This window comes from Narcine bancroftii, chromosome 3, assembly GCF_036971445.1.
Source record: "Narcine bancroftii isolate sNarBan1 chromosome 3, sNarBan1.hap1, whole genome shotgun sequence".
NCBI classification, from domain to species: domain Eukaryota; kingdom Metazoa; phylum Chordata; class Chondrichthyes; order Torpediniformes; family Narcinidae; genus Narcine; species Narcine bancroftii.
In genome coordinates this window covers 44,316,163-44,341,927 of record NC_091471.1, presented here as the reverse complement: position 1 = coordinate 44,341,927, position 25,765 = coordinate 44,316,163, and the positions used below count along the sequence as shown (strand labels likewise).

The 25,765-nt window shown below is 38.7% G+C and overlaps 1 protein-coding gene and 1 long non-coding RNA gene across 9 annotated transcripts in view; one reads left to right on the top strand and one right to left on the bottom strand.

The window, feature by feature from the left end:
• The window catches only part of LOC138757126 (transcription factor 4-like), a 664,743-nt gene that overhangs the window by 363,614 nt on the left and 275,364 nt on the right, over positions 1–25,765 (top strand). For 6 of the 8 annotated variants that reach the window (XR_011353352.1, XM_069923937.1, XM_069923938.1 and 3 more), the window contains one exon: positions 6,542–6,580. Coding sequence is in view for 7 of the 8 variants with exons in the window: in XM_069923937.1 (XP_069780038.1) it covers positions 6,542–6,580 (39 nt within the window). In the remaining variant the exon portion in view is untranslated. Of the gene's footprint in view, positions 1–895; positions 962–3,571; positions 3,870–6,541; positions 6,581–25,765 lie in introns of those variants that run through there. The other 2 variants (XM_069923941.1, XM_069923942.1) reach the window with 2 other exon arrangements.
• The window catches only part of LOC138757127 (uncharacterized), a 38,040-nt gene continuing 24,358 nt past the window's right edge, over positions 12,084–25,765 (bottom strand). The window contains exon 3 of the long non-coding RNA XR_011353353.1: positions 12,084–12,237. This is a non-coding gene — a long non-coding RNA (uncharacterized lncRNA). The remainder of the gene's footprint in view (positions 12,238–25,765) is intronic.

Here is a 25,765-nt window from a genome sequence, read left to right as displayed (position 1 = left end):
ATGGGAGAGTTGTTTAGTGTCATGAGGTTTGGAGAAGAAAGAAAATGTTTCCACCAGCAGCAGGGTATATTACAGAAGTCATAGTGTTGATGAAGAAAAATACGCAGATTTTGAATTGAATTGTTTACTTTTACATGTAAAATGCTTTATTTTGTATGCGCTCCATGTAGTGTAATATGTGAGGCTTAGATGGGTCGTCTAATATGTTGGCAGTTTTCCTCAGACAACCCGATTATATACCTTGGTGATGGAAAAACTCCTCTTTAAAGAAATTTGGATATATTTCTAAATTTTAGCGACTGTAGGGAAAGAACAAGTAATGAAATTCCTTAGATAGCTCCTGTAAAGACCCAAGCAGACACGGTGTGCTAACGGGCCTCCTTCTGTGCTCTACAATTTTAACTCTTCATCTTCATTTAGAAATTCAATTCTCGGAGTTGAAACGCCAAAAAGAATTGCAAATTAATTATTGATTAAAATAATGCAGCATCTTAAAATGTGAAATTCATGTCCGATAGAATTTACGGGAATCTAGCAAAATATATAACTTGATATGTTTCAGATTCACATGAAATAGGGCTGGCAGGCAGAAAATTTATTGTCATTCCATTGCGACGGAAATGTTCTGGAACGCAAGTGTGAGTGTTGAGGGTAGATAGCTTGTGCTGTGAGTTTGCTGTGCATCTGACCTTGGCTTTCAGTTCCTGAAGCAGCTTGTTTCTGTATATCCTGTTACTGGAGGTCAAGGCAAGGGTCATTGATTTTGGGGAGCAGATTGCTGACAATATCCTGTCTACTGCAGGTGGCTTGTGCAAACAGACTCAAGTTTCAACTTGTGGCCAATGACTGAAACGAAGGTTATGGAGACTAATTTGCCTTCATATAATGCAGCAGCTTTCATTATAGTAGTATGGTTGTTTTTTTTAAAAATCATGTTACACTTGTGACAATTAATGGGATGGTAAATCAAATATTTCTTGTTATCTCATTTTTGAAAATTGTTCAATAGTGTAAGAATTTTCTAATTTTTCTTTGATTGCAAAACTTTGAGTTGCTTCAGGAATATTTTATTTAGTTTTTACACACTTGCAATTTCCTATTTTCTTCAAGTGCTCTTGAAAGTTGAGATCCATCCTGAGAATGTAATAATAACCTTGTGTGGAATAGCAGATGGTATTATTTTTACATTTACATCTATGATCATTTGACTCAGGATTGAAGAATTACATGAAATCTATGCCATGTTACTGAAAAATGAAATTGTATTGGAAGGAATAATACTTACAATACTCAGATATTTTAAAAAATTCTGAGGTATTTGGCTGGCATAATTAAACATACTGCTAACCTAAACCTCCGATCTTTGGTTTATCTGCTTAGATATCACTTTTAACAAGGGACTGATAATCTTCCATTTACAGAAAAACTGTATGTGATGTTTTGAATATGTACCACAATTTTTTTTTAAAAAGTAAGATTTCTAGGTAAAATTACTTGCCATGATGATAAAAACAGAAACTGCTGGACTCTTCAGTGTGGCCAACATTTTTTGTTGTTGTGGGGGAAGTGCGTGAGGGAGGGAGTTAATGTTTCCGGTTAATTACATTTTTTGTAAAGTTTGGTGTGCAGGAGAAGGAAGTTGCTGAAGGATATTTGCAGACTAATTGCATAAGCGAAACTGGCGGTTGGAATTAAGTGTGGGGAAACACTAACTGCTTTCTATAGGAGAAAGGCAAATCAGGGTATCGAACTGGGAGATGACCATATATGGACAATTGCATTTGTCCAGAAACTCAGATAACTGAAATCTAATTGATATTGAGCATTGACCCTTTGGGGGATACAATTAAAATTTGTAAAACTGATGCTGCATTTGATATCATCTGTGGAATCTAAAGTTAGACAGCATAAATTTAAGATGAGAGAGGAAAAAGGTTCAAAAGGGTACTTAGGAGCTCCTTCTTCTAACAGCTGCCAGAGGATGTTTTGGAAACAGGGACAATTGTAACCTTTAAAAGACATTAAACAGGTATGTGATAAGAAAGGAGAGAACATAATGCAAGCAAGTTAGACTAGTTTGGTCAGCTGAAGAGCTTTTGAACTCTGACTCCGTGAGTGACTCTAAATAGAAATATAAGCAGCCAATTGACACTCTGTGCCTGGCCCAGTCATATAATTGTATTTCAGAATCAGAATTTATTGTCATACACGTGTCGCAAAATTTGTTGCTTTGTGGTGGTTTCCTGTACGAGCATGATCCCTTAAAGGCCAAAAAACAAAGTTAAATAACTGGATTGCATCAAGCTTGTTTTGCCTTGAGTTTAGAAGTTTAGCAGATGATCCAATCCATGTCCCTAAAAGAATGAAGGGATCCAAAGCAGAAAAATGTCAGGAACACTCAGCCAGTCAGGCAGCATCTGTTTAAACAAAAGCAGAGTTGATGAAACTTTAACCTGAAACATTGCCTCTGTTTCCATTTCCGCAGCTGCTCCTCGACTTGCTGAACGTTCTTAGGATTTTCTGGTTTTATTTTAATTTTTAATAGAGAGAGGCTATTTCCTCTGGAGAATTTTAATTCAAGCCTATGTGCAGGGTGTCACTGTATTTATTTCCCACCCTGTTTGACTTATGTTTGATAACCACTGCAGCTCTATGTTTATGGATGATTGAGAGTTGACTGGTAAGCCAATAATTAATTGTTAGAATGTATGGTATATTTGCACTTTATTTAACAGCTTTATCTTAGCAATTTTTTTAAAGAACAAGCCAATTTTGAACTACAGGTTTTAAGCACTGGTGCATTAATTATTTTTAAATCTGTGGTCTTTGCTATAATTCAATGTACTAGGGTATTTGGTGTCAGGTTGAGTGAATCAAACTGGATGTCTGTGACTGAGATAGGGAAATGGGGATGTGTATAGCACTTGGTTCTCGTGGTTTAAATGGTTGATAAACTCTGTCTTTGACACTTCGAATTTGTTGAGGACAGGGATCTTCAGGCCATTAGTTGATGAAGTTGCATTTGGATCTGAAGAGAGTCCTACATCAGAGCAAGGGACATAATTTTAAGTATGACATCAGGAAATATTTATTGTAGAAAGAGACTGTTGAATCTGGGTTAAAGGTATTACTGACACAGATCAGAGGTGAATAAATGGACATGAGGTCAAGAATAACCATCATCTTAACTGAATGGTCAAATATATTTGAGGGAATAAATTCCTTGCATTTTCTACTGCATGAAATTTCTGGTTGCTTAGCCTGTCTAAATATAATTCCATTAACCTACCTATAACTTGTAAGTCCATTTCTAAATTTGAAATACTAACTGCATAATTTAAATCCTTTATAACAGGCTCCACAATGAGATTTATTCTACCAGTTATACATTTTTTGATGGAGATTGTGCGGTTATGTGACACATTATTAGGGTGGTTTACCAGACCATTTCAGCAGAATTATAAATTCCCTCATCTGTTAGCGTTTTCATAAAAGGGAAGTGAGAAAACTTTATGTTTTGATTTATTTGCCCTGAGACTGTCATGTAGTATCCACAGTGCTTGGATGTTTGAAGGTTCATAGTGAAGCAGAGGCAAATCATAGCTTGAATGCAGGTTTATATTTACAGTGGTTAAATCCTGTTAAAGGGACATTATAGTTTGAACTGTGCATGAGCATTTCTGTACAAGATAAAATCTCAATACTACTTTAATATTGTCCAACCCTCTTGTATGAGTTTAAAAAAAAATTACATGGTGCCAGAAGGACATGATTAAAGTCACAGAAAATAGAAGGAAAAATACAGGAAATCGAACAGTGACAAGCTTGTCTTTCCAAAAGATTGCAGGAGGAAGAGGAAACTGAGGGAGGTAAGGAATTTGTGATCCTGGGAAACAATGATTTGAAGTAAATTTAAGTTAATTTTCTTGTCACAAAATATCTAGTACAGTGAGAAGGGTTCTTAATGATCGGACTGGCAAGTTATCTCATTTTCATACAGCTATGTAAAGAGCAGAGTCATAATGTGTAGAATTGCAATGAAAAGATTAATTAGCTCCAAGCATGGGCAGTATGATAGCACTGTTATGGGGTTCATGCAGCAACCCTGTGAGGGGAAGAATCTGTCGTTAAGGCTGTTGGTGCATGACGGGAGGAGATGGGTTCAGTCGTATGTATGTTGGCTGCCTTTCCTCAGCAGCAGGAGATGTAGAGGGAGTCCATGGAATGGAAGAAAGTTTGTGATGCGTTCTGAGTTACAGGGAGAGAAAAGATAGTTTTTTTTAAATTATGCCTATCAGAATCAAAATTTATTATCATGAGCATGTCATGAAATTCGTTTTTTTTTTTTGCGGCAGCGTCAGAGTGCAAATATTGCTATAAATTACATTTCAAGAATAAAGAAATAATATTTATATTATATTTTGATAAAATGTTTTCATAACTGATATATGGACAGGTTGGTTAAGAAGGTTGTGGATTAAATGCAGGCAAATGGGACTAGCCCAGAATTCCAAATTGATCTGTATAGTCGGCTTTCGCTGAAAGGCCTGTTCTTTGCTGTGTGACTCTGAGTCTACAAGAGCATATGATTTTCTTTTGTATTTTCATTTAATGGTGGAATTATCCCTATCTTCCCTGTTTCCATGTCAATAAAATCAGTAATATACCTTAAGATTATGGTGGAATAGAACTTAGACATTGGCAGTTACGTACCCTTCATAGCAAGACCTATTGTAAACCAACTCTATCAAAACTTTCCTCACCTCACACCCAAAACTGCTACATCAGCTTCTTTATCAGTTACTTAGCAGTAACTCTATTGTATTCTACTTGTGAAATTAAGTTTAATTGGAAGTCCATGGAACCAAATTTCAGAAGTGGTATATGATTCTTTCTTTTTCTTTGGCTTGGCTTCGCGGACGAAGATTTATGGAGGGGGTAAATGTCCACGTCAGCTGCAGGCTCGTTTGTGGCTGACAAGTCCGATGCGGGACAGGCAGACACGTTTGCAGCGGTTGCAGGGGAAAATGGGTTGGTTGGGGTTGGGTGTTGGGTTTTTCCTCCTTTGTCTTTTGTCAGTGAGGTGGGCTCTGCGGTCTTCTTCAAAGGAGGTTGCTGCCCGCCGAACTGTGAGGCGCCAAGATGTACGGTTTGAGGCGAGATCAGCCCACTTGGCGGTGGTCAATGTGGCAGGCACCAAGAGATTTCTTTAGGCAGTCCTTGTACCTCTTCTTTGGTGCACCTCTGTCACGGTGGCCAGTGGAGAGCTTGCCAACCACCAATAAATAAGCAAGTTTAGTGTGACTGGAATTGAATATTATAATAGAATGGAGGAACTTCCATTTTTATGCATTTTCCCTTGTTTGAAATCCCTTTGCCCATAACTTTTGGGGAACTACACCCTGGTCTTTCCATCCATCTGTCTCCAACTTTCTTCTCCAGTAAGTTACTGAGGAATTGTTTTTCAGATCCTTGGCATATTTTACTCTCACTTCATTTTAAATCGAACTAATAACAAAAATGATAGCTTAATTTTTTTTATCCAAAAGAAACTTCTGATCGATGTATGTGTTGTCATTGCTTAACCTTGTAATATCTTGAATTAAAAGTAATTTCCATCAATGGAGAAAACTCATCTGTATATTGGACCTCCTGATCTTTGCTTCATTTAAGGCCAGGGATAAAATGTGTTTCTTATTCGAGGTCCTCGCTCTCAATTGTCCAATTCTGATTTTACTTAATTTGTCTGTTGTTCTCTACCAATCAACCTTTCCTACCCAAAAGCTATTTTTGCCCCCCTCCTGCCATTTTTTTCTCCCCTTTCCCTTTATCTTGATATTTGACAACCATGATCATGACAACCATAATGGGTGTTTACAGTGTCAATTCTATGCGGCCAATGTTAATGGAAAGATTGTGGCTGGTCTGCAATGTAAACAAGTTTTTATCCTTTTTTTGTTTTAAATGTACTAAAATTTCAATATATTGAAGATAACACCTGCACTTGGTAAAATTCATTCTGATGACTAAGATGCTTGCCTACAGCCAGGAACAGATTCCAACAATAATTAGTTTGGCTCATAAAAATGTTGGAAATCCTCAGCAGATCAGTTAGAATCTGTGCAAAGAAAACTGTGTCGAAGTATCAGGTCAGAGACCCCCTCATCAGAGTCTTCAGACAAAGGATTTTCAATCGGAAACATTGTTTCTATTTAGATTCCTGACTTTCTGATCATTTTCAGCCTTTTTCTGTTTTTTTTATTATTTCACATTTGCAAACTCTACAATTTTTGATTTTCAAGTTTGACTCCCATTTTTGACATAAATCATTGTGACTTTAGCCCAATGGAAATTGATGGATTTACCTCTTTATATTATTTTCAGTCTTACTGGTACTGATACCATAGCCATTATTCTACTCATCCATATCTTTGTGTGGGGGATCAATCATCTTCATTTTGGTTTCATTCCCTGATCATCACATGTAAATGAAATGCAGCTTTATAAAAAAATTAAACAATTCTTTTCATTTTATTTCCAGCTCCACTTTACTGCAATGCGAAGAGGCATGCGATCAAAGGTAAGTCCAATTCAAGTTGCTCCTAGTGAGATCAGTTGGTAATGCTTCCAATTTTGTTGTCAACTATAGTCAGGAATTTGTTTCCATTTTCTAACTTGCTTGACAACAATTGCAGTTTAAAATGATCGGTGTTTATACCCTAATTCTGCTGACTGCATGAATAGTCTGGAGCAGATGATGTAGACAAGTTTGTTGGCGTTCTTTCATGAGTATCTTTATTTAAAGCATTACCCCATTCATGCTATGTACTCTGAGGAAGCTCCAGGGTTACTGACCTCAGCTGAGGCAACATTTTGGCATTGGACCTGGGCCAAGGGAAGAAAAGAATATGATCATCTTTTGCTTACTGGAAAAAGGAACATTTTCATTTCATAAGGAAATCGTTGCTTGATGAAGTGCACTGTTCATTTTCTTAAATATAGACTTCAGGAAGATTAGTGTACCCTATTACATATTAATGGAGTAGAATGGGAAAACTGTAAGAAGTGAAAAGACTACAGTTTGCAACAGAGTTAAATGGCTATCTTCTAAAAGGGAGCAGAGAATCGACAGAGGGTTTTCACCTGAGTTAGACATTTTGCAGGTCTTGGGGGAAAAATATTCTGAAAGGTTGCATGTGGTCACTTAGCATCAAACGATAATTTGCATTTGAATAATAGTGCCTGAGATTCACTCTTGTCATTTAAAAAAAATTTAGACATACAGCAAGGTAACAGGCCATTTCGGCCCACGAGTCCATGCCGCCCAATTTACACCCTATTAACCTACACCCTCGGAACATTTTAAATGGTGGGAGGAAACTGGAGCAAACCCACGCAGACACTGGAAGAATATACAAACTCCTTATGGACAGGGCAGGATTCAAACCCTGGCCCTGATTGCTGGCACCGCAAAAGCGTTGCGCTGACCACTACATCAACAGTGCTGTCCTTATTGATCTATTAGGTAGTAAAATAATTGACCATGCTGATAGAATAAACATATATACCAGCAAGCTCACACCAAGACACAAGAGCAACCTGTCCGTGAACTATTCTTTGCAGACGATGCCGCTTTAGTTGCCCATTCAGAGCCAGCTCTTCAGCGCTTGGCGTCCTGTTTTGCGGAAACTTCCAAAATGTTTGGCCTGGAAGTCAGCCTGAAGAAAACTGAGGCTCTCCATCAGCCAGCTCCCCACCATGACTACCAGCCCCCCCACATCTCCATCGGGCACACAAAACTCAAAACGGTCAACCAGTTTACCTATCTCGGCTGCACCATTTCATCAGATGCAAGGATCGACAACGAGATAGACAAGAGACTCGCCAAGGCAAATAGCGCCTTTGTAAGACTACACAAAAGAGTCTGGAAAAACAACCAACTGAAAAACCTCACAAAGATCAGTGTATACAGAGCCGTTGTCATACCCACACTCCTGTTCGGATCCGAATCATGTGTCCTCTACCGGCATCACCTACAGCTCCTAGAATGCTTCCACCAGCGTTGTCTCCGCTCCATCCTCAACATTCATTGGAGCGACTTCATCACCAACATCGAAGTACTTGAGATGGCAGAGGCCGACAGCATCGAATCTACGCTGCTGAAGATCCAACTGCACTGGGTAGGTCACATCTCCAGAATGGAGGACCATCGCCTTCCAAGATCGTGTTATATGGCGAGCTCTCCACTGGCCACCGAGACAGAGGTGCACCAAAGAAGAGGTACAAGGACTGCCTAAAGAAATCTCTTGGTGCCTGCCACATTGACCACCGCCAGTAGGCTGATCTCGCCTCAAACCGTGCATCTTGGCGCCTCGCAGTTCGGCGGGCAGCAACCTCCTTTGAAGAAGTCCGCAGAGCCCACCTCACTGACAAAAGGCAAAGGAGGAAAAACCCAACACCCAACCCCAACCAACAAATTTTACCCTGCAACCGCTGCAAACGTGTCTGCCTGTCCCGCATCGGACTTGTCAGCCACAAACGAGCCTGCAGCTGACGTGGACATTACCCCTCCATAAATCTTCGTCCGCGAAGCCAAGCCAAAGAAGATATACTGTACCCACTATTAATTCTGCAGTTTGTAGTTCGAATGTACTTGATTATTTTAAGATGCCCATCATTGATGCCAAGTTGTAGAACACCTTGCATTAATTTCTAAATTCCATAGATATACTTTGATATTGCATGATTGACACCTCTGTCATCTCTTGCTTCACCACTTCTGAAGTTCTTTATTTTCACTATGTAGTAATTTGATTTTGTTTTCATGGATTCAAGGAGAAGCATGTCAGAGTTTTACTGTATCTGAGGTTAATATTTTCCAGTTTAGGAAACTGCAGGTTAGCGTTTTGTTGTGAAGACATGTGTTTTGCCTTTATTTTACTTTGAGGAGAACAGGTGGTCTTGGAAAAGTCTCTCTTTATGGCCCTGGTTGAAATGGATCCCAACTGAAAACTCATTCTCAAAAAAAAAGTACTTTAAAAAAATATTTTATTTTATTTAATACTTCACCCTGAACTATTTCAATAACAATATATACAAATATTCATCATTAAAATATACACAGTGACATTTTTTTCCCCTTTCCTCCCACCCTCCCCACCCCCTATGACATAAAGCAAGAATAAAAGAAAGAAGAAAAATAAACAAACAATAAAAGAGGAAAAAAAAACTGTGTCATCCAAAATTCCACATTAATTTTAACACATTATATTCCAAAATAAAAATACTGGAGGAACTCAGCAGGCCATTCAGCATCCATGGAAATGAAAATTCAAAGAAAAAGCTTCTGTTCCTCCCTCAAAAAGTTGATACTCATTTGTTGCACGAGGACAGAACTGAGATCAGCCTTGATGCTTGTTCGTGTTGGATAGGCTCATGCTTAGGAGAACCATGGCTGTAGAATCCATAAATGTGCATTTTTTTGAAAAAAGCAACTTTGAGTTCTAACTTAGAGTTTTAGTACTCATGCATTTCTGAAACAACAAATCCTATCCTCTCAGTTTAGTTGGAGAAGGTTAAGGGATAGGCTGTGAGGGGGGAGGGGGGTGGGGAATGACTGTGATGTTCAAGTAATGTAATGTCAATAAAATCAAACAGAGCAAAATTTCAGGAATTTGCATTAGAGAAACAGACCACTTTTAGCCCAACTGGTAGGATAGATCTGTTTACACTTCTTGCAAAGGGACATTGATAGATGAATCCAACAATTCCTGAAGGTGGCATAGGGTGATAAAGAAGGCATACATAATGCTTGCCTTCATGACTGGTGCACAGAATACCAAAGCAGGCAGATCTCAGTCCAATTGTAAAACATTGCCTAGATCAGAGCTGCGCCATTCTAGTCATTAGGAAATATGTTACTGCACTTTGAGATGGTGCAGAATAGATTGACCAAGGATTTTGCCTGGGATGGAATATTTTGGTTATAGTGAGATTGGGTAGTTTTGCGTTAGTTTTCCTTGAAACAGAGGAGGCAAAGGGAAGACCTGATATAGATTGTACGAAATGATCAGAGGTTATAGGTTAGGTTAGGGGAGAAACGTTTCCCTGTGGCAGAGGTGTTTAAAAACTGGGTGTGGATTTACGGTAAGGAGAAAGAGAATCTGAGAAAGTTTTTTTTTCCATCTCGTGGTGGGGGCAGGTGCTCTCACAACATTTGAAAAGCATCTGGATGAGCACTAATTAATGGAGAGAGGCTGGGGGGTGGGGGACACTCAGTGGGTCAGGTAACATCCACTGATCCTTTTTTTTGACAAAGGGTCTCCGACCCAAAACATTTGGCATTTCTCTTCTTGGGGACTGCCTGACCTGCTGAGTCCCTCCAACTCAAGATCCAAAATTTACAGTTCTTATATTTCTCTTGAATCCTTGAGTTGCTCAGACATGGTTGGTGACAGACCGAAGATTGGATGATTCCCATGGAGGTGGGGGGGTTGGGGCTGAAGTGCCTGTTTCTGGCTCTATGAGGGTCAGCAGCCTCAGTACCAATACTGTGAAATGCGACCGACAATTTCTTAGTCTGATAAATTACTCTAAAATTTAATTCTTTCTGTTAATTATCGTTTTCAGTCCTTGACCCTTGTCATTTTTTGAGAGTCGTCATGTGGGAGGCCATCTACATTACAATAGTGACTTCAAAAATATTTCATTTGCTGTTTAGCTTTTTTTTTATGCTGAGATCAAAGAATGTAATTCCTTTCATTATATTAAAAAAACATTTGCACTAGTCAGACACAAAATACATAACCTATGATCTAACGCTGTCTGCATTCTATTTGATGCAAGTTTAACCACTTTGTTCAAGTTTATGATTATCTGATTCAACCTATTACACACACACACACACACACACACACACACACACACACACACACACACACACACACACACACACACACACACACAACAGAGATCCCAATGATCACATAAAGATATAATTTAAAAACAAGTGTATATAAATCTTTTGGGATGATTTGCTCAGTTGCAGGATACTGCTCATTAATCTCATAGGCTGTGGGAAGAAACTTTACCAGCCGGAAATACTGATTTTGATGCTCCTGTTCCTCTTCCTTCATGGTAGTAGGTCAAACACAGAGTGCTGGATGGAAAGGGTCCTCAATAATTTTTGAGCCCTATTTAAGCCACACTCTTGGTAAATATTGTCACTCCAACAAAGGGAGATCCCAGTGATATTCTCAGATATTTTGATAATCCTCTGTATTGATTTGTATTGTTTGATGCTTTGCAGCTACTAATGATGCAGCCAGACAGGACACTCCTGTAAAATTTCAGATTTGGGGCCAGTAGCCTTGCTCTTAACCTCGGTAGTAATTCCTTGTCAGCTCTCTACTCTGAGCCACACATTACAGAACTCCATGTTTTTTGTCAGAGAGCAAGACCTGCTCATCAGATGTGCCCTTTTCTGCTGGAACTTTCTTGCTAGAAATCTTTGTTCAACTGCAAGCATATTTGTAATTACATCATCACTTTTTTCCTTAACATAATCAAAATGGAAAAAGCAGATGCATGTTTCCCGTGAAAATAAGCATCCTAGATCATCTAAAGGAATTGACGTTGTATCCTCAACTTTTATAACTATAGCTGATTTAAATTCACTTGTATCAGAATGTGACATTCTTTGATAATTGCTCACTTTTCCTGTCATTGCTAAGCATGTGTATTTTGGGTAAAGCAGATGCATTGAAAAGAAGGCCTTTAACAAAACACATCTTGCCAAGAGTTGATTCTGTAATTTTCATCCTAATTCATTTTGATTTATCCATGGTCTTTGTTAGAAAATAAGAGTCGAGGAATAAACTTTCTTTGTGACACAACCTCCAGAAACTGTGTTGACCACGACCTGACTGCCATTGGGAGGAACTAGGAGATGTATAACAGAGTTTAAAATATTAAAACCACTGTTATTCTGACGGTGCATTGTTCAGTGTGAATATGACCTGTACAAAACAGGAAAAGTCTGAAGTTTCATTTAATCATGTTGACTTTATTGATCTTTCACTGAGCTGTAGTTGGAAGTTGCAATTGACTCAAGATAACAGCTGAAATAATCAACTGAGATGATGCCTGTTTTTGATTTCCACCCTTAGATTTTGTGTGAATGTTAGGACAATAGCCTCATTATCCTCCCTTAACAAGGTTGATCTGGAGGTTGGCTCCCTGTGTGAGATAATGAAAGACTGTTAGCTTCTCGATAAAGACAGTAAAGTTCAGTATGTGGGAGAGAGAAGGGAATATCAGTAAGAAAAAAATTAGTTGTAAACCAGTAAATTGACTGAACCATTCTTTTCTCTGACTTGAAAGAGTACTATTGGTTCTCTTTCCATTACTGTAGGCTCTCATCATGATAAATTTGAACTGGCCTACCAGGTCATGGCAGTTTCAAATGTTTGATCAGTGACTAAAATGTTTATAAAATTACTGTGATAAACTTGCTTTCATTACATTCGGGTGTGTGCTTCTTTAAATACTTTAGTTTTTTTGATGAAGTAAAGCTGTGGATCAATGAAATGTTTGTTTCTGTTTGATGAATTGGCATACTTCATTTTAAAAGGGAAAGTAATTGCAATGTAAGTTCATCTCTTTTTGTATCTTCTGTAATCAAGTTAGGAGCTATTTCAACTATTTAACCATTTGCTATTTTAAACTGTTATTTAACTATTTTTGAGCAAAGCAAATATGAAATAGCGATGTGAAGTCTAAAGGGAAAAGTGGATGCATTAAGTTGCAATTCATTTTGTGGTACTTTACCTTCATCTAACTACGTTGCATTTGTGGGGAAATGGTCGTTTGGAGGAATGGTAGCACCACAGGTACTTTCCTGAGAGACATAATCCTGAGACACTGACCATGGATTCATTAGCTCATTGGCTTGAAAGACCTACTTTGAAGTGTGTGCCATGATGTTTTGTCTCTGAAGAGAACCAGTTCAGCTTTTGCTTTGCATTCACAGATTACTAAAAATAAAGATTACCATTGTTCTACCATTCACCCTTGTCTCTTTTCTGACTTTGTCTCAGGGTGCTAGCTTGGGTACTAATATTCTACAAGACATTAGCAAACTCTACACAAATTGTGACTCAACTTGTGTCTTATCAGCAAAAGAGTTGGTGGGGGCAGGGAAATCCTTTCTCTGATTTCTTGTATTTTGTAATGTCGCTTCTGCAGTTAATAAGTTAATTCATACACGCAGATAATTTTAATAAATGGTAACTGTACAAACACAAAGAGTTTGTGTCCATTTCCTGAAAGGATACTTTGTTAGGAAATGCAGGAGGGTGAATTAACGAAAATTATTTCCTCCTTTCTGCCTCCATTTAGTAAAATTATTGAGAGTTATTTGTGGTAGAAAACACAAGTTTTATTTCTGGAATATAGTTTCCATGTTTCTTCATTGTCAATCTAAAGGTAATTGTGGGTTCATTAGTTTACAGGTGGAGAGTGCTTCCTGTCTCAGAATTTTGTAAAAAAAAATTGTAATTCAACAGATAATACTGCTCTTGGGTAAGACTGAAACTACACAGGGAGGAGCACTAGCTATCATACATGGACTTCTTTGACTATTTAAAGCCTTTAACTTCATCAATCAGAATGGACTGTGGAGCACCCTCCTCAAATTTTGGCAATTCACAGAAATTCATCCTCACATTTGCTCCAGGATACAAATCTACTAGAGAACCAATTTTAAAGAAACCAGTTCTCAAACAAGGATGCATTATTAAAAGGAGTTGTGGTTGTCTTGCGAAGCGGCAAAGACAACTCAGTAAAGGGGAAGTCAATGTTGTTTTTTTGTTTAATTTAATTAAATTATGGTTTTTATTAATTTTATTAATTTCTCATTAGTTGTGTTATATATAGTAAAGAATAAGAACAATTTAAAGACAGATTTTAAAAGAGAGATGGAGAGGTTAAAGAAGTGGAGCACGTTAAACTATACGACTATTAATATTAATGGAATCCACAATCAAATTAAGAGAAAACAAATTACTGACATTACTTAAAAAAAAGAGAATAGATATAGCTTTTTTACAAGAATCACATTTAACTGAATTAGAACATCACAAGTTAAAGAGAGACTGAGTTGGTCATGTAGTGGCATCATCGTACAACTCAAAAGCCAGGGGAGTTGCTCTATTAGTTCATAAAAATCTACCAATTAAGATAAATGAAGTAATAATGAACCCAGTGGGTAGATATGTAATGATAAAATGCCAGATTTATTCAGAATTTTGGAACATGATGCACCAATTAAAGATGACCAAGAATTTGTGCAAAACATATTTTTAAAAGTAGCAGACACACAGGGACACATTTTACTAGGGGGAGATTTTTGTTTTAACTTAGACTCATTGATAGATAAAACCGGGAATACAAATATAAACAACAAATATTGTCCCAAAATTTCCCTTCATCTTTTTTGCTGCAATGTTGCACACCATTCGAGTGAACATAGGAAGTAGGAAGAGGAGTATGCCAAAAACGGCCCATCGAGCCTGCTCCGCCATTCAATACGATCATGGCTGATCTAATTTATGACCTAACTCCACCTACCTGCCTTCTCCCCATATCCCCTAATTCCTCTATCATGTAAAAATTTATCTAACCGAATTTTAAATATGTTTAATGAGGCAGCCTCAGCCACTTCCCTGGTTAGAGAATTCCAAACATTCACTACTCTCTGGGAAAAACTATTTTTCCTCATCTCTGTCCTAAATCTACTCCCCCGAATCTTGAGACCGTGTCCTCTCATTTTAGTTTCCCCAGCCAGCTCAAAAAACCTTCCTACATCTATCCTATCCATACCCTTCATAATCCTATAAGTTTCTATAAGATCTCCTCTCATTCTTCTGAACTCGAGTGAATACAATCCTAGACGATTTAATCTTTCATCATAAGTCAACCCCTTCATCCCAGGGATCAACCTAGTAAACCTCTGGACCGTCTCCAAAGCCAGTACATCCTTCCTCAAATATGGAGAACAGAACTGGACACAGTACTCCAGGTGCGGTCTCACCAGTACCTTATACAGTTGCAACATTACCTCCCTACTCCTGAATTCAATTCCTCTAGCGATGAAGGCCAATATTCCATTTGCCTTCTTAATCACCTGCTGCACCTGCAACCTAACTTTTTGCAATTCATGTACAAGCACTCCCAAGTCCCTCTGCACAACAGCATGCTGTAGTTTTTCACCCTTTAAATAATATTCAGCTCTTTTATTTTTCTTGCCAAAGTGGATAACCTCACATTTACTAACATTGTACTCCATCTGCCAGACCTTTGCCCACTCATTCAGCTTAACTAAATCCCTCTGCAGACTCTCCACATCCTCATTACAATTTGCTCTTCCACTCAATTTGGTGTCATTTGCAAACTTGGCTACATCACATTTTGTCCCGTCCTCCAAGTCATCAATGTAAATGATGAACAGTTGTGGGCCTAACACTGACCCCTGCGGCACCCCACTCTCTGCCAACCTGAAAAACTCCCATTTATCCCGACTCTCTGCCTCCTGTCAGACAACCAATTTTCAATCCAGGCCAATAGACTTCCCCGGACTCCACTTTCCTGTAACTTACTGAGAAGTCTCCTGTGCGGCACCTTATCAAACGCTTTCTGGAAATCCAAATATACAACATCAACCTGTTCCCCTCTATCCACTGCACCTATTATATCCTCAAAGAATCCTAACAAGTTTGTCAAACAAGATCTTCCCTTTCTAAAACCATGCTGCGTCTGCCTGATTGAACCCTATGTTCCAAACGTTTCATTATTTCATCTTTAATGACAGCTTCAAGCATTTTTCCAACCACAGACGTCAAGCTAATTGGCCGATAATTTCCAGTCTTCTGCCCTCATCCCTTCTTAAAAAGTGGCGTGACATTTGCTGTCTTCCAGTCTGCCGGGACCTGCCCAGAATCCTAGGACTTTTGGTATATGACCACCAATACATCAACTATAACTTCTGCCATTTCCTTCAGAACCCTTGGATGCATATCATCAGGACCAGGTGATTTGCCTGGCTTTAGTCCCATTAGTTTCTCCATCACTACTTCCTTTGTAACAACTATTTTATCAAGGCCTTCCCCAACATTCGCATCGTTAACTCCGCATTTGGGCATGCTGGACATGTCTTCCACCGTGAAGACTGACACAAAATATTTGTTTAATGCCTCGGCCATTTCCTCATTTTTTGCTACCAGTTTTCCTTTCTCATCCTCCAAGGGTCCTCTGTTAACTCTGGCCACCCTCTTCCGTTTTATATATTTATAACATTTTTTGCTTTCTGTTTTTATATTTTGTGCCAATTTACTTTCATAATCCTTTTTCCCATTTCTTATTTCCCGCTTTGTAACCCCTTGTTGTCTCTTAAAGTTTTCCCAATCTTCCAGTTTCCCACTGCTCTTTGCAGCTTTGTACACCTGCGCCTTCAATTTTATACTCTCCTTTATTTCCTTTATTAACCACGGTTGATTTTTCCCTCTCTTGCTGCCCTTTTTCCTGACCGGAATATATGTTTGTTGAGCATTACAAAATATTTCTTTGAAAATCTTCCACTCTTCCTCAACTGTTTCATCAATTAGCCTGTGCTCCCAGTCCACTCTGCCCAATTCCTCCCTCATCCTATGGTAGTCACCCCTGTTTAAGCATAATATATTAATTTTAGATCTAACTATTTCCCCTTCCATCTGAATGAGAAATTCAATCATACTATGATCGCTATTTCCCAGATGGTCTCTGACTATTACATCATTTACTCTACCTATCTCATTGCACAACACTAGATCCAGGAGAGCATTTTCTCTTGTGGGTTCCTTTACATGCTGCTCAAGAAAGCTATCGTGGATGCATTCTATGAAGTCGTCTTCCAGACTCCCACGATCAACTTGATTTTCCCAATCTATGAGGAAGTTAAAGTCCCCATGACTATTGCCGTATCATTATTACATGCCTCACTTATCTCTCTATTTATTTCCTGTGCCACTAAACTATTGTTATATGGTGGGCGATAGATAACACCCACCAATAATTTTTTTTCCCTTTTTTATTCTTTATCACTACCCAAATGGACTCAACATTATGCTCTTTAGATCTTCTATCATTCCTCACTACTGCCTGGAGCTCATCTTTGATTAAGTGTGCAACTCCACCTCCCTTACCATCCTGTCTATCTCTTTGCACCACCTGATACCCTTGAAAGTTTAATTCCCATTTAGGATCACCTTGTAGCCATGTTTCCGTGATGGCTACCAAATCATAGGCATGGGTACCGATTTGCACCTCAAGTTCACTAACCTTATTTCTAATACTGCGGGCATTCAGATAAAGTGCCCTTATGCTCTTTGTCCTTTTAATATCTAATGACTTCTGTAACCTTTTCTTTTGATTTTTCTGCCCACTATTTTTCTTTGTAATTTTCTTAACACTATCATTAACCCGAAAACTCACTGCACCATCTGATTTTTTACTTTCTCCTCCCAACATTACTTTTCCTATTTTACTTTTCCTGGCCATTACTTTATCTTCCCTATCACTCTGGTTCCCTTTATCTTTCCTATCACTCTGGTTCCCATACCCCTGCCAAATTAGTTTAACCTTGCCCCACTGCTGTACCAAACATACTTGCCAAAATGTTGACACCTTTTGGATTTAGGTGCAACCCGTTCCTCTTGTAAAGATCATGCCTTCCGCAAAAGAGATCCCAATGATCCAAGAAGCCAAATCCTTGCCTTGTACACCAGCACCTCAGCCGCATGTTAATTTTCCTTATCCTTACATTCTTTTCATCACTTGCATTTAGATCAGGTAGTAATCCCGAGATCACCACCCTAGCGTTCCTGTCTTTCAGCTTTCGTCCCAGCTCAATGTAATCCCTTTTCATTACCTCCTCCCTTTTCTTGTCAATGTCGTTTGTACCCACATGTGCTAAGACATCAGGCTGCTCTCCCTCTCCTCTCAGAATATTTTGGACCCGATTTGTGATATCTCGTAACCTTGCACAAGGGAGGCAGCACACCATGCGGGTATACTTATCTGGCTCACAGAACCTCCTGTCCATACCCCTCACAATGGAGTCCCCAATAACTACTGCATTTCTCCTTTTCCTTTTCTTTTGCACCACTCTGCCAGGCTCATTGCCATTGACATGGTGCCCGTGGCAATCTTCTGTCTGGTCATCTCCCTCAACAGAATCCAATACAACATAACTGTTGCTGAGTGGGATAGTCAGTGGTGTGCCCTCCATTTTTCTCGCTTTTTTCTTTCCCCCCCTGACGGTTTTCCACTTCCCTGACATGGGTTCTGGAGTATTTATCGCCCTGAAAGTTGAGTCGATTAACTCCTCACTCTCCCTTACAAGCCGCAGGTCATCAATCTGCAACTCCATATCCCTAATTCGCTCCCTTAGTAACTGCATCTCGGTACACCAGGTGCAGATGTGGCCATTTGGGAGGGTGGAGGTCACTCATTGTTCCCACATCTGACACCCAGTACAGAGCACTACCCTATTGGCATGACTCTGAATACGAAGGCAAATAACTCAGCTTACCTTTTCTCCTTGCCTGTTTTCACCGAAGCCTGATAAGCCAAAGCCAGGAAGTTTCACTCCGTCACTGCTCCACTCACTCACAGCCACTCCTCGCTGGCCGCTCCCTCCCCTTTCACTCCTTTTGTTGGCCCCTTGACCAATTATCCCTGTCACTTTCAGCAAGCTCCTCCTCCTCTGACTCACAGTCTGACTCTCTCCAAGCTCCTCCTCCGACTCCCAGCCGAACCAAGTATGCCCAAGCCCCGGTAAGCCCCCGACTTTAATAGTTTACCTTCTCCTCACTTTCAGCAAGCTCCTCCTCCTCTGACTCACAGCCCGACTCTCTCCAAGCTCCTCCTCCAACTCCCAGCTGAACCAAGTAGCTAATCTTCAGAATTAATAGGAGTATTCTAAATAGCCAGGCTCCAAGAAGTCTTTGGCTCATTCACCAAAGGGTGTATGCTGATGGGTTATATACTCAACATCTGCAACACAAAATTTATCCACTAACCCTGCACCATGCAGCTTCTGACAATAAGATTATCAGCAGACCCGATACTATTTGGAGTACTTCCCATATAGAAGAGGCATTTCTTGCCTACCTTTTGTACTAGTTTTAAGATTGGGACATCTCCCACCAGAAAAATTGCTTCTCTCTTCCAATAAATTTAATTAGTCCTTTAACAACGCATTTAGAATTGTTCGTCATACTTGTATTCTCAAGACGATGCACAAGTTGTATGCACAGCATGACATCATGCAAACCAGACTCCCCGCCAATGAATCCTTTGACACTTCCTGCTGCCTTGGGAAAAGGAGTTTGCTGCCTCTACCTCTACTCTTTTCTCAGTAGATGCACGAGTTTGAAAACATGTACCACTAGATCTAATTAATTGCAGCTTAGCTGCTGTCTGACTCTTGAACAGACCTCTGGTGATCTCTTAAACTCATGCCACCTTATTATAACGCTTTCGCTTTTTAACCACTTTTTTGTGTAACACGTCTAACTTAAGTATTAATTGACTTACCCGGGTAGTATGTAAAAAAGGTTTTTCACTAAATCTCGCAGTACACATGAAATTAATTTAAAAATTCAATTAAATGTTGCATTTAGCAATTATTTCTTAATTGTGGCTACTGGGAGATTTTAAAGATTGTATCAGAGATTGTTTCTATGATCGGTGAAGAAAAGCTGGACTTGGTTGTTCAGTATCAGCAGAAAATTCAGTTGAAGTTGGAGTTTTGCAATTTATAAAGTGATTGAATGTAGTAAGGTAGATGGGTTTCAGAAATAGAATATGTTGGAAACACTTTGCAATTAATTCAGCACTTATGGCAAGAAACATTTGCAGTGTGAAGCAAGTGTCATATTCTTTCTACATAATGGTTTTGGTACTGCAGTATACTGAACTATCCAACACTGAGATCGATGTTTATGACAGCATGAATGTATTAAAAGATAAGAGACAAAGGCAGGTGTATAAACTTGAGTAATTGACTGATAATAATGTAATTGATTGGGCAAACAGAAGTTCATTGGGCTGAACAGCCTTGTTGTATGCAAAGTGGAAAGAGAAGAAAACTATAACTTCAAGTCAGTTCTGCAATTTAATGAACTCTTGGGTTATCTATGGCCTAAACATACGTTCATGGGGAGTATAAGATATAAAGATGTAAAACACAAAAAATAATAGACCAACGAGGTGATAAAAATGCTTGTTTATTGTCTTTCATTCTCTCCCATACACTTGCCCTCTCTCATCAGCACATGTAAATACATAAGGAAAGCAGAAGACAATTGACTGAATAGATAATAACATGAAAGCGCAGTAATCTTGTACCAAATGAAGTTTGTTCAAATTGCTTCAGCAATAGCTAGAAAATGTATTGCTATAACTTGAAAGTCTGATATAGGGAGTGGAGAGATGGCATGCAGAAGTTCGGAGTTGTATACCACTTGAGAACATTACTTTAATTTAAGAGATGAATATTATATATTTTGGAAAATATGGTGCCCATATTTACAAAGTGTTGGTCTGAATATTTAAATGAAACTCAGACATTCCCTTTCTCCTGAAATAGGTCTACATATATTATAAGAATCCTTATAGTAAGGAACACTCCTGTTTAAAATCTTTTGTCCCATATTTTTCTCTCTTTTGTCTTTTTCTTGTTTTTGTAGTGGGTTAGAAGGGGATGGGGGTGTAAATAGGCAGCTTTTTTTTCGTATAAATACCACATGTATTTGTAATATTGTAGTTAATTTTTTGTGTGAAAATTTATATTAAAAAGAGAGTGCATTAATCTTGCAACCCCTTGTAATCATTTTCTTGTTAAATAGTACATGTAATAGATTTGTGATAAAGTAGAGCTATCAGTGAGGGAGGGAGGACTGCAATTTATATTTTATTTAAAATTCGAGGTTACGCTCACAAATAAAATTCATTTTTGTTGTCCTAAACATTGCAGTAGCACAAATTGAATATTTTAACTTTAAACTTCTGAGAAATTAGCTCCACATTATTTTTGATCTCAGTTTCATGATTTTGACCCAGCTCAATGTAACAGAGTAGCTACTACAATTTGCTCTCTATTGCTCTTAGCTTTTGTCCTTCTTTTTCCAAAGTGAAGCCACAATAATAAAAAAATTGCTTCATAATTTATTTATTTCTTTTCATTGCAAGTAAAAGTTGAACCATCAACAGAATTTGTTTGTGAACAGATATATTTCTGCTTCGCAGGAAATGTCTGCCTTGCTCTCTTTACTACGTCCTCTGTCTCTTTCGATTGAGACAGGAGGCGTTGCTATGTCGCACTCTGTGAAAGAAATTCAGGCATACAGACATGTTCACTAATTTACAAAAGAGCTACTCTCTTCTTATATGATTTAACGTCTGGCTGCTGCAGTAGTCCTTCAGTTCTCAGCGGGTTAACCGAAGAACAGGAGATGGATTGTAATTGGCCTATTTAGAGTATTTTGCATGTGAATACTGTGCTAGTGAAGCATTACTAAGTCTGTTGTGAATGACAGGGTGATTAGAATTTAGATTAGGAAACCCATTCACCACTCAGAAAGTACAGTAATTGGCTCAGTGTGGTGAAAGTTGATAACATGTAATGATAAAGTAATAATTTTGGTATTTAATATTGATCTAAACAAAGCATGAAGGGTGTAGTGTAACCTTAACCAGGGGAATAACTTTATGGAATCTCATTACCATTGACATCAAGTTTAAATAAAAGACAGCCATGCTGCTTTGGAGAACTTTGCGAAGAAAGCGGGTGTATTATAGGTATGTACTTCTTCTTAATGAATAACTCATATGCCGAAATCCGGAAAAAAAATGATGCTGGAAATTTTGTTCCGTGAGCCCTAATATTATGACATCCTGAAACTTCACTTGTTCCTGTCGCTTCAAGCAGTTGAGGATATATGTGGGAAGTTTATTAATGAGTTATTTTGTGTACTATAGAGACAAATAAGCTTCAGAAGAAGCTTATTTTTTAAAATAATGTAACGTCTTCAGTGCTATCAGTCATTTCTTTCAAAATCCCTGGGAATTTGTTGGTGAGTTATTTGTACTTCAGATCGCTTGTTATTTAAGCAAAATGGAGCCTTCATTGTCAAGCAACCTTATACATTCTATATAATGTGTTCTTTGAATTAATTGTTATATTTATCAAATACAGTGTAAAGACTAATTATATGTTAATTGAATAGTTACTGCTGCATAGAGGTTCTTGAAGTTAGCTTGCTGAGAATTTGCAAAACTTGTGGTAATTGTCACAGTAACCTGATCTAGAGATTGGAGCACTGCATTACTTTTTATGTGGGTATTTTTTTTTGTAAACATTGTTTTGAAGATATTTAAATATTTACATGTTCTTACTTGGTGTGTACTTATGCCGTGTGGTATTGCGCTCTGATTAGCCTTTATGACTGATTTTATGATCAGAGTTGAAGGTTACATGTTGGGTTAAAATATGAACAATTTGAAATATTTTTGAATGAATTGTTATGAGCCCAGAGGACCCCCAATCCCAGCAGCAATAGAAATTCACCAAGACAAATGGTTACTTAAATGAAAATTGCTTTTAATTTTCTTTAAACATAAAAACATGATCAAGCTTAACTTAACCCCTTTCTAAGTCTAAGCGCATGTGTATGTAATGTTTATATGTTCAGGAAAATTCTTTGTTTTAATAGTCCAGTCATTCACGCGTCCAAGTTCACCAGTATCAGGCAATTCGTATACTGAGCACAGAATTTAACATTTATGAATTTTCACCAGGCTTTGGTGCTTAAAATTAAATGATAATGGCTCAGGAAGGTTTTTGTTGGTTTCAGAAAGATATTTGTTGCTCATTGGACACACACAAACTGATTTCCTCCAATCAGCCACTTCAGTGTCTTGCCGAAGAAACTTGCCACATCATGGGTTTTCCAAATGATAAACTCTTCTTTCAGGTCACCACAGAGTTCCCTTATTTCAGGAGAAACACTCTAGCCAGCCATTTCCTATTGTAAGGACTACAAGGGTTTTCAACAGGCTGAATTCAGAACTCAGAACCCATCTTCAAAATGGGGTTTTCAACAAGCCTGCCAGTTTGCTGTATTGCAGCCTCAAAACCCATTGTCGAACTGACTTCTCTCTCTCTGTTGTAAAAACCAGAACCCCTACCAAGGCTCAAAATTCCATCCTTGAAATATCAGCAATTGAGCCTGGACTTTGTTCCATTTGCACCTACTTCTGAAGTTCCTTCCACAGCAGTTCCATGGTCCTTTGCAAAGCCAGTGGTGCCTGAATGTCTAGTCTCAGCAAAGCTCTTGCATTTTAAATGAGATGTGAAATGCAAGTATCTGCTTGTGAAGTGACCTATTCTAAACCCCCACAATCTATCTGACTGCCTAAAGAAATCTCTTGGTGCCTGCCACATTGACCACCGCCAGTGGGCTGATATCGCCTCAAACCGTGCATCTTAGCGCCTCACAGTTCGGCGGGCAGCAACCTCCTTTGAAGAAGAACGCAGAGCCCACCTCACTGACAAAAGACAAAGGAGGAAAAACCCAACCCCAACCAACCAATTTTCCCCTGCAACCGTTGCAACCGTGTCTGCCTGTCTCGCATCGGACTTGTCAGCCACAAACGAGCCTGCAGCTGACGTGACATTTACCCCTCCATAAATCTTCGTCCGCAAAGCCAAGCCAAAGAAAAGAAGAAAATATAATATAACCCATAACAATGATTAAAGCAAAAACTTGTAAAGTGTTGGTTATCTGAATGGAATTTAATTCCTGTCTCAGACTAGCTGGGATTATTGTTGATTTCTGGCTTAGATTCAAAGGTTCTGTATAGCTTAAAGTTGTGCAAACACATGGGAATATTAATTGTCAAAGCATTCAGAGAAATGTGTTTTCTTAATGACTTTTGTAAGTGAATATATCCTCATGTCAGCTTCAAGTTCATATTAAGAGTTTAGGGTGTTGCATGGCCAAAATAATTGTGATCATATTTTAATGACAGGGTTATTGACTTTAGTGAAGTATTAACTTTTGGACTTAAGTCATTGGAGATATAAAAGAAATCAAATATAACTGCTCAAGGGGATGATCAGCCTTCATTGTGAGTATAAGAATAATTTTTAAAATCCAGAGTTAGTTTCAACTGTATTGATTACTTGTTCACTGATTTATAATAAAAAAAATATAGAAAATTACAAAAGGGATGGATAAGATTGAGGCACCACAGTTATTTACAGTTAGTTCTAGGGGACATAGCCTCAGATTTAGGAGTGTAGATTTAGAATGGGGATGAGTAGGAACTGCTTTTCTCAGAAAAAAAGTGATACTGTGGAATTCTCTGCCCAAGGAAACAGTAAGGACTGAATCATTAAACCTATTTAAGATAGAACTAGAAAAAATTTTGCATAGTGGAGGAATTAAGGATTATGACGAAAAGATAGGTAGGTGGAGCTGAGTCCACAGCCTGATCAGCTATTATTTTATTGAATGGCGGAACAGGCTTGATGGGCCCCATGACCTACTCCTGCTCCCATTTCTTAAGTTCTTGTATTTAGAAGAGAAGCGTGAGCTCTTTTTCAATACTTTTATTCATTTCATTTAGCAAATGTTATCAAAACCTATGTTACATTTTTTTATAAATGCAAAAAGAAAAAAAGAAACGCTATTCTACAAAATCTATCCCCTACCCAATCAGAGCCAGCTCTTCCGCGCTTGACGTCCTGCTTTGCGGAAACTGCCAAAATGTTTGGCCTGGAAGTCAGCCTGAAGGAAACTGAGGTCCTCCATCAGCCAGCTCCCCACCATGACTACCAGCCCCCCCACATCTCCATCGGGCACACAAAACTCAAAACGGTCAACCAGTTTACCTATCTCGGCTGCACCATTTCATCAGATGCAAGGATCGACAATGAGATAGACAACAGACTCGCCAAGGCAAATAGCGCCTTTGGAAGACTACACAAAAGAGTCTGGAAAAACAACCAACTGAAAAACCTCACAAAGATAAGCGTATACAGAGCCGTTGTCATACCCACACTCCTGTTCGGCTCCGAATCATGGGTCCTCTACCGGCACCTCCTACGGATCCTAGAACGCTTCCACCAGCGTTTTCTCCGCTCCATCCTCAACATCCATTGGAGCGCTTACACCCCTAACGTCGAAGTACTCGAGATGGCAGAGGTCGACAGCATCGAGTCCACGCTGCTGAAGATCCAGCTGCGCTGGATGGGTCACGTCTCCAGAATGGAGGACCATCGCCTTCCCAAGATCGTGTTATATGGCGAGGTCTCCACTGGCCACCGTGACAGAGGTGCACCAAAGAAAAGGTACAAGGACTGCCTAAAGAAATCTCTTGGACTTTTTACCCCCTCCATAAATCTTCGTCCGCGAAGCCAAGCCAAAGAAAGAAAAATCCCCTACCTACAGAGGCTGTTAGCAAACTACATAGACCACTGTCTGATAATGAAAAGAAAAATAAACAATTAGGTCAAAAATTAGTTAAGCTGACAAATTTGGGAAATAATTAAGAAAAGAACCCCATAAAGAAATGAAATTTATATTAATTGTAGTAGTGGAACATCTAATTTTTTTTTCTAAAGACAAACAAGCCATCGTATCAGACAGCCATTTGGTGTAAG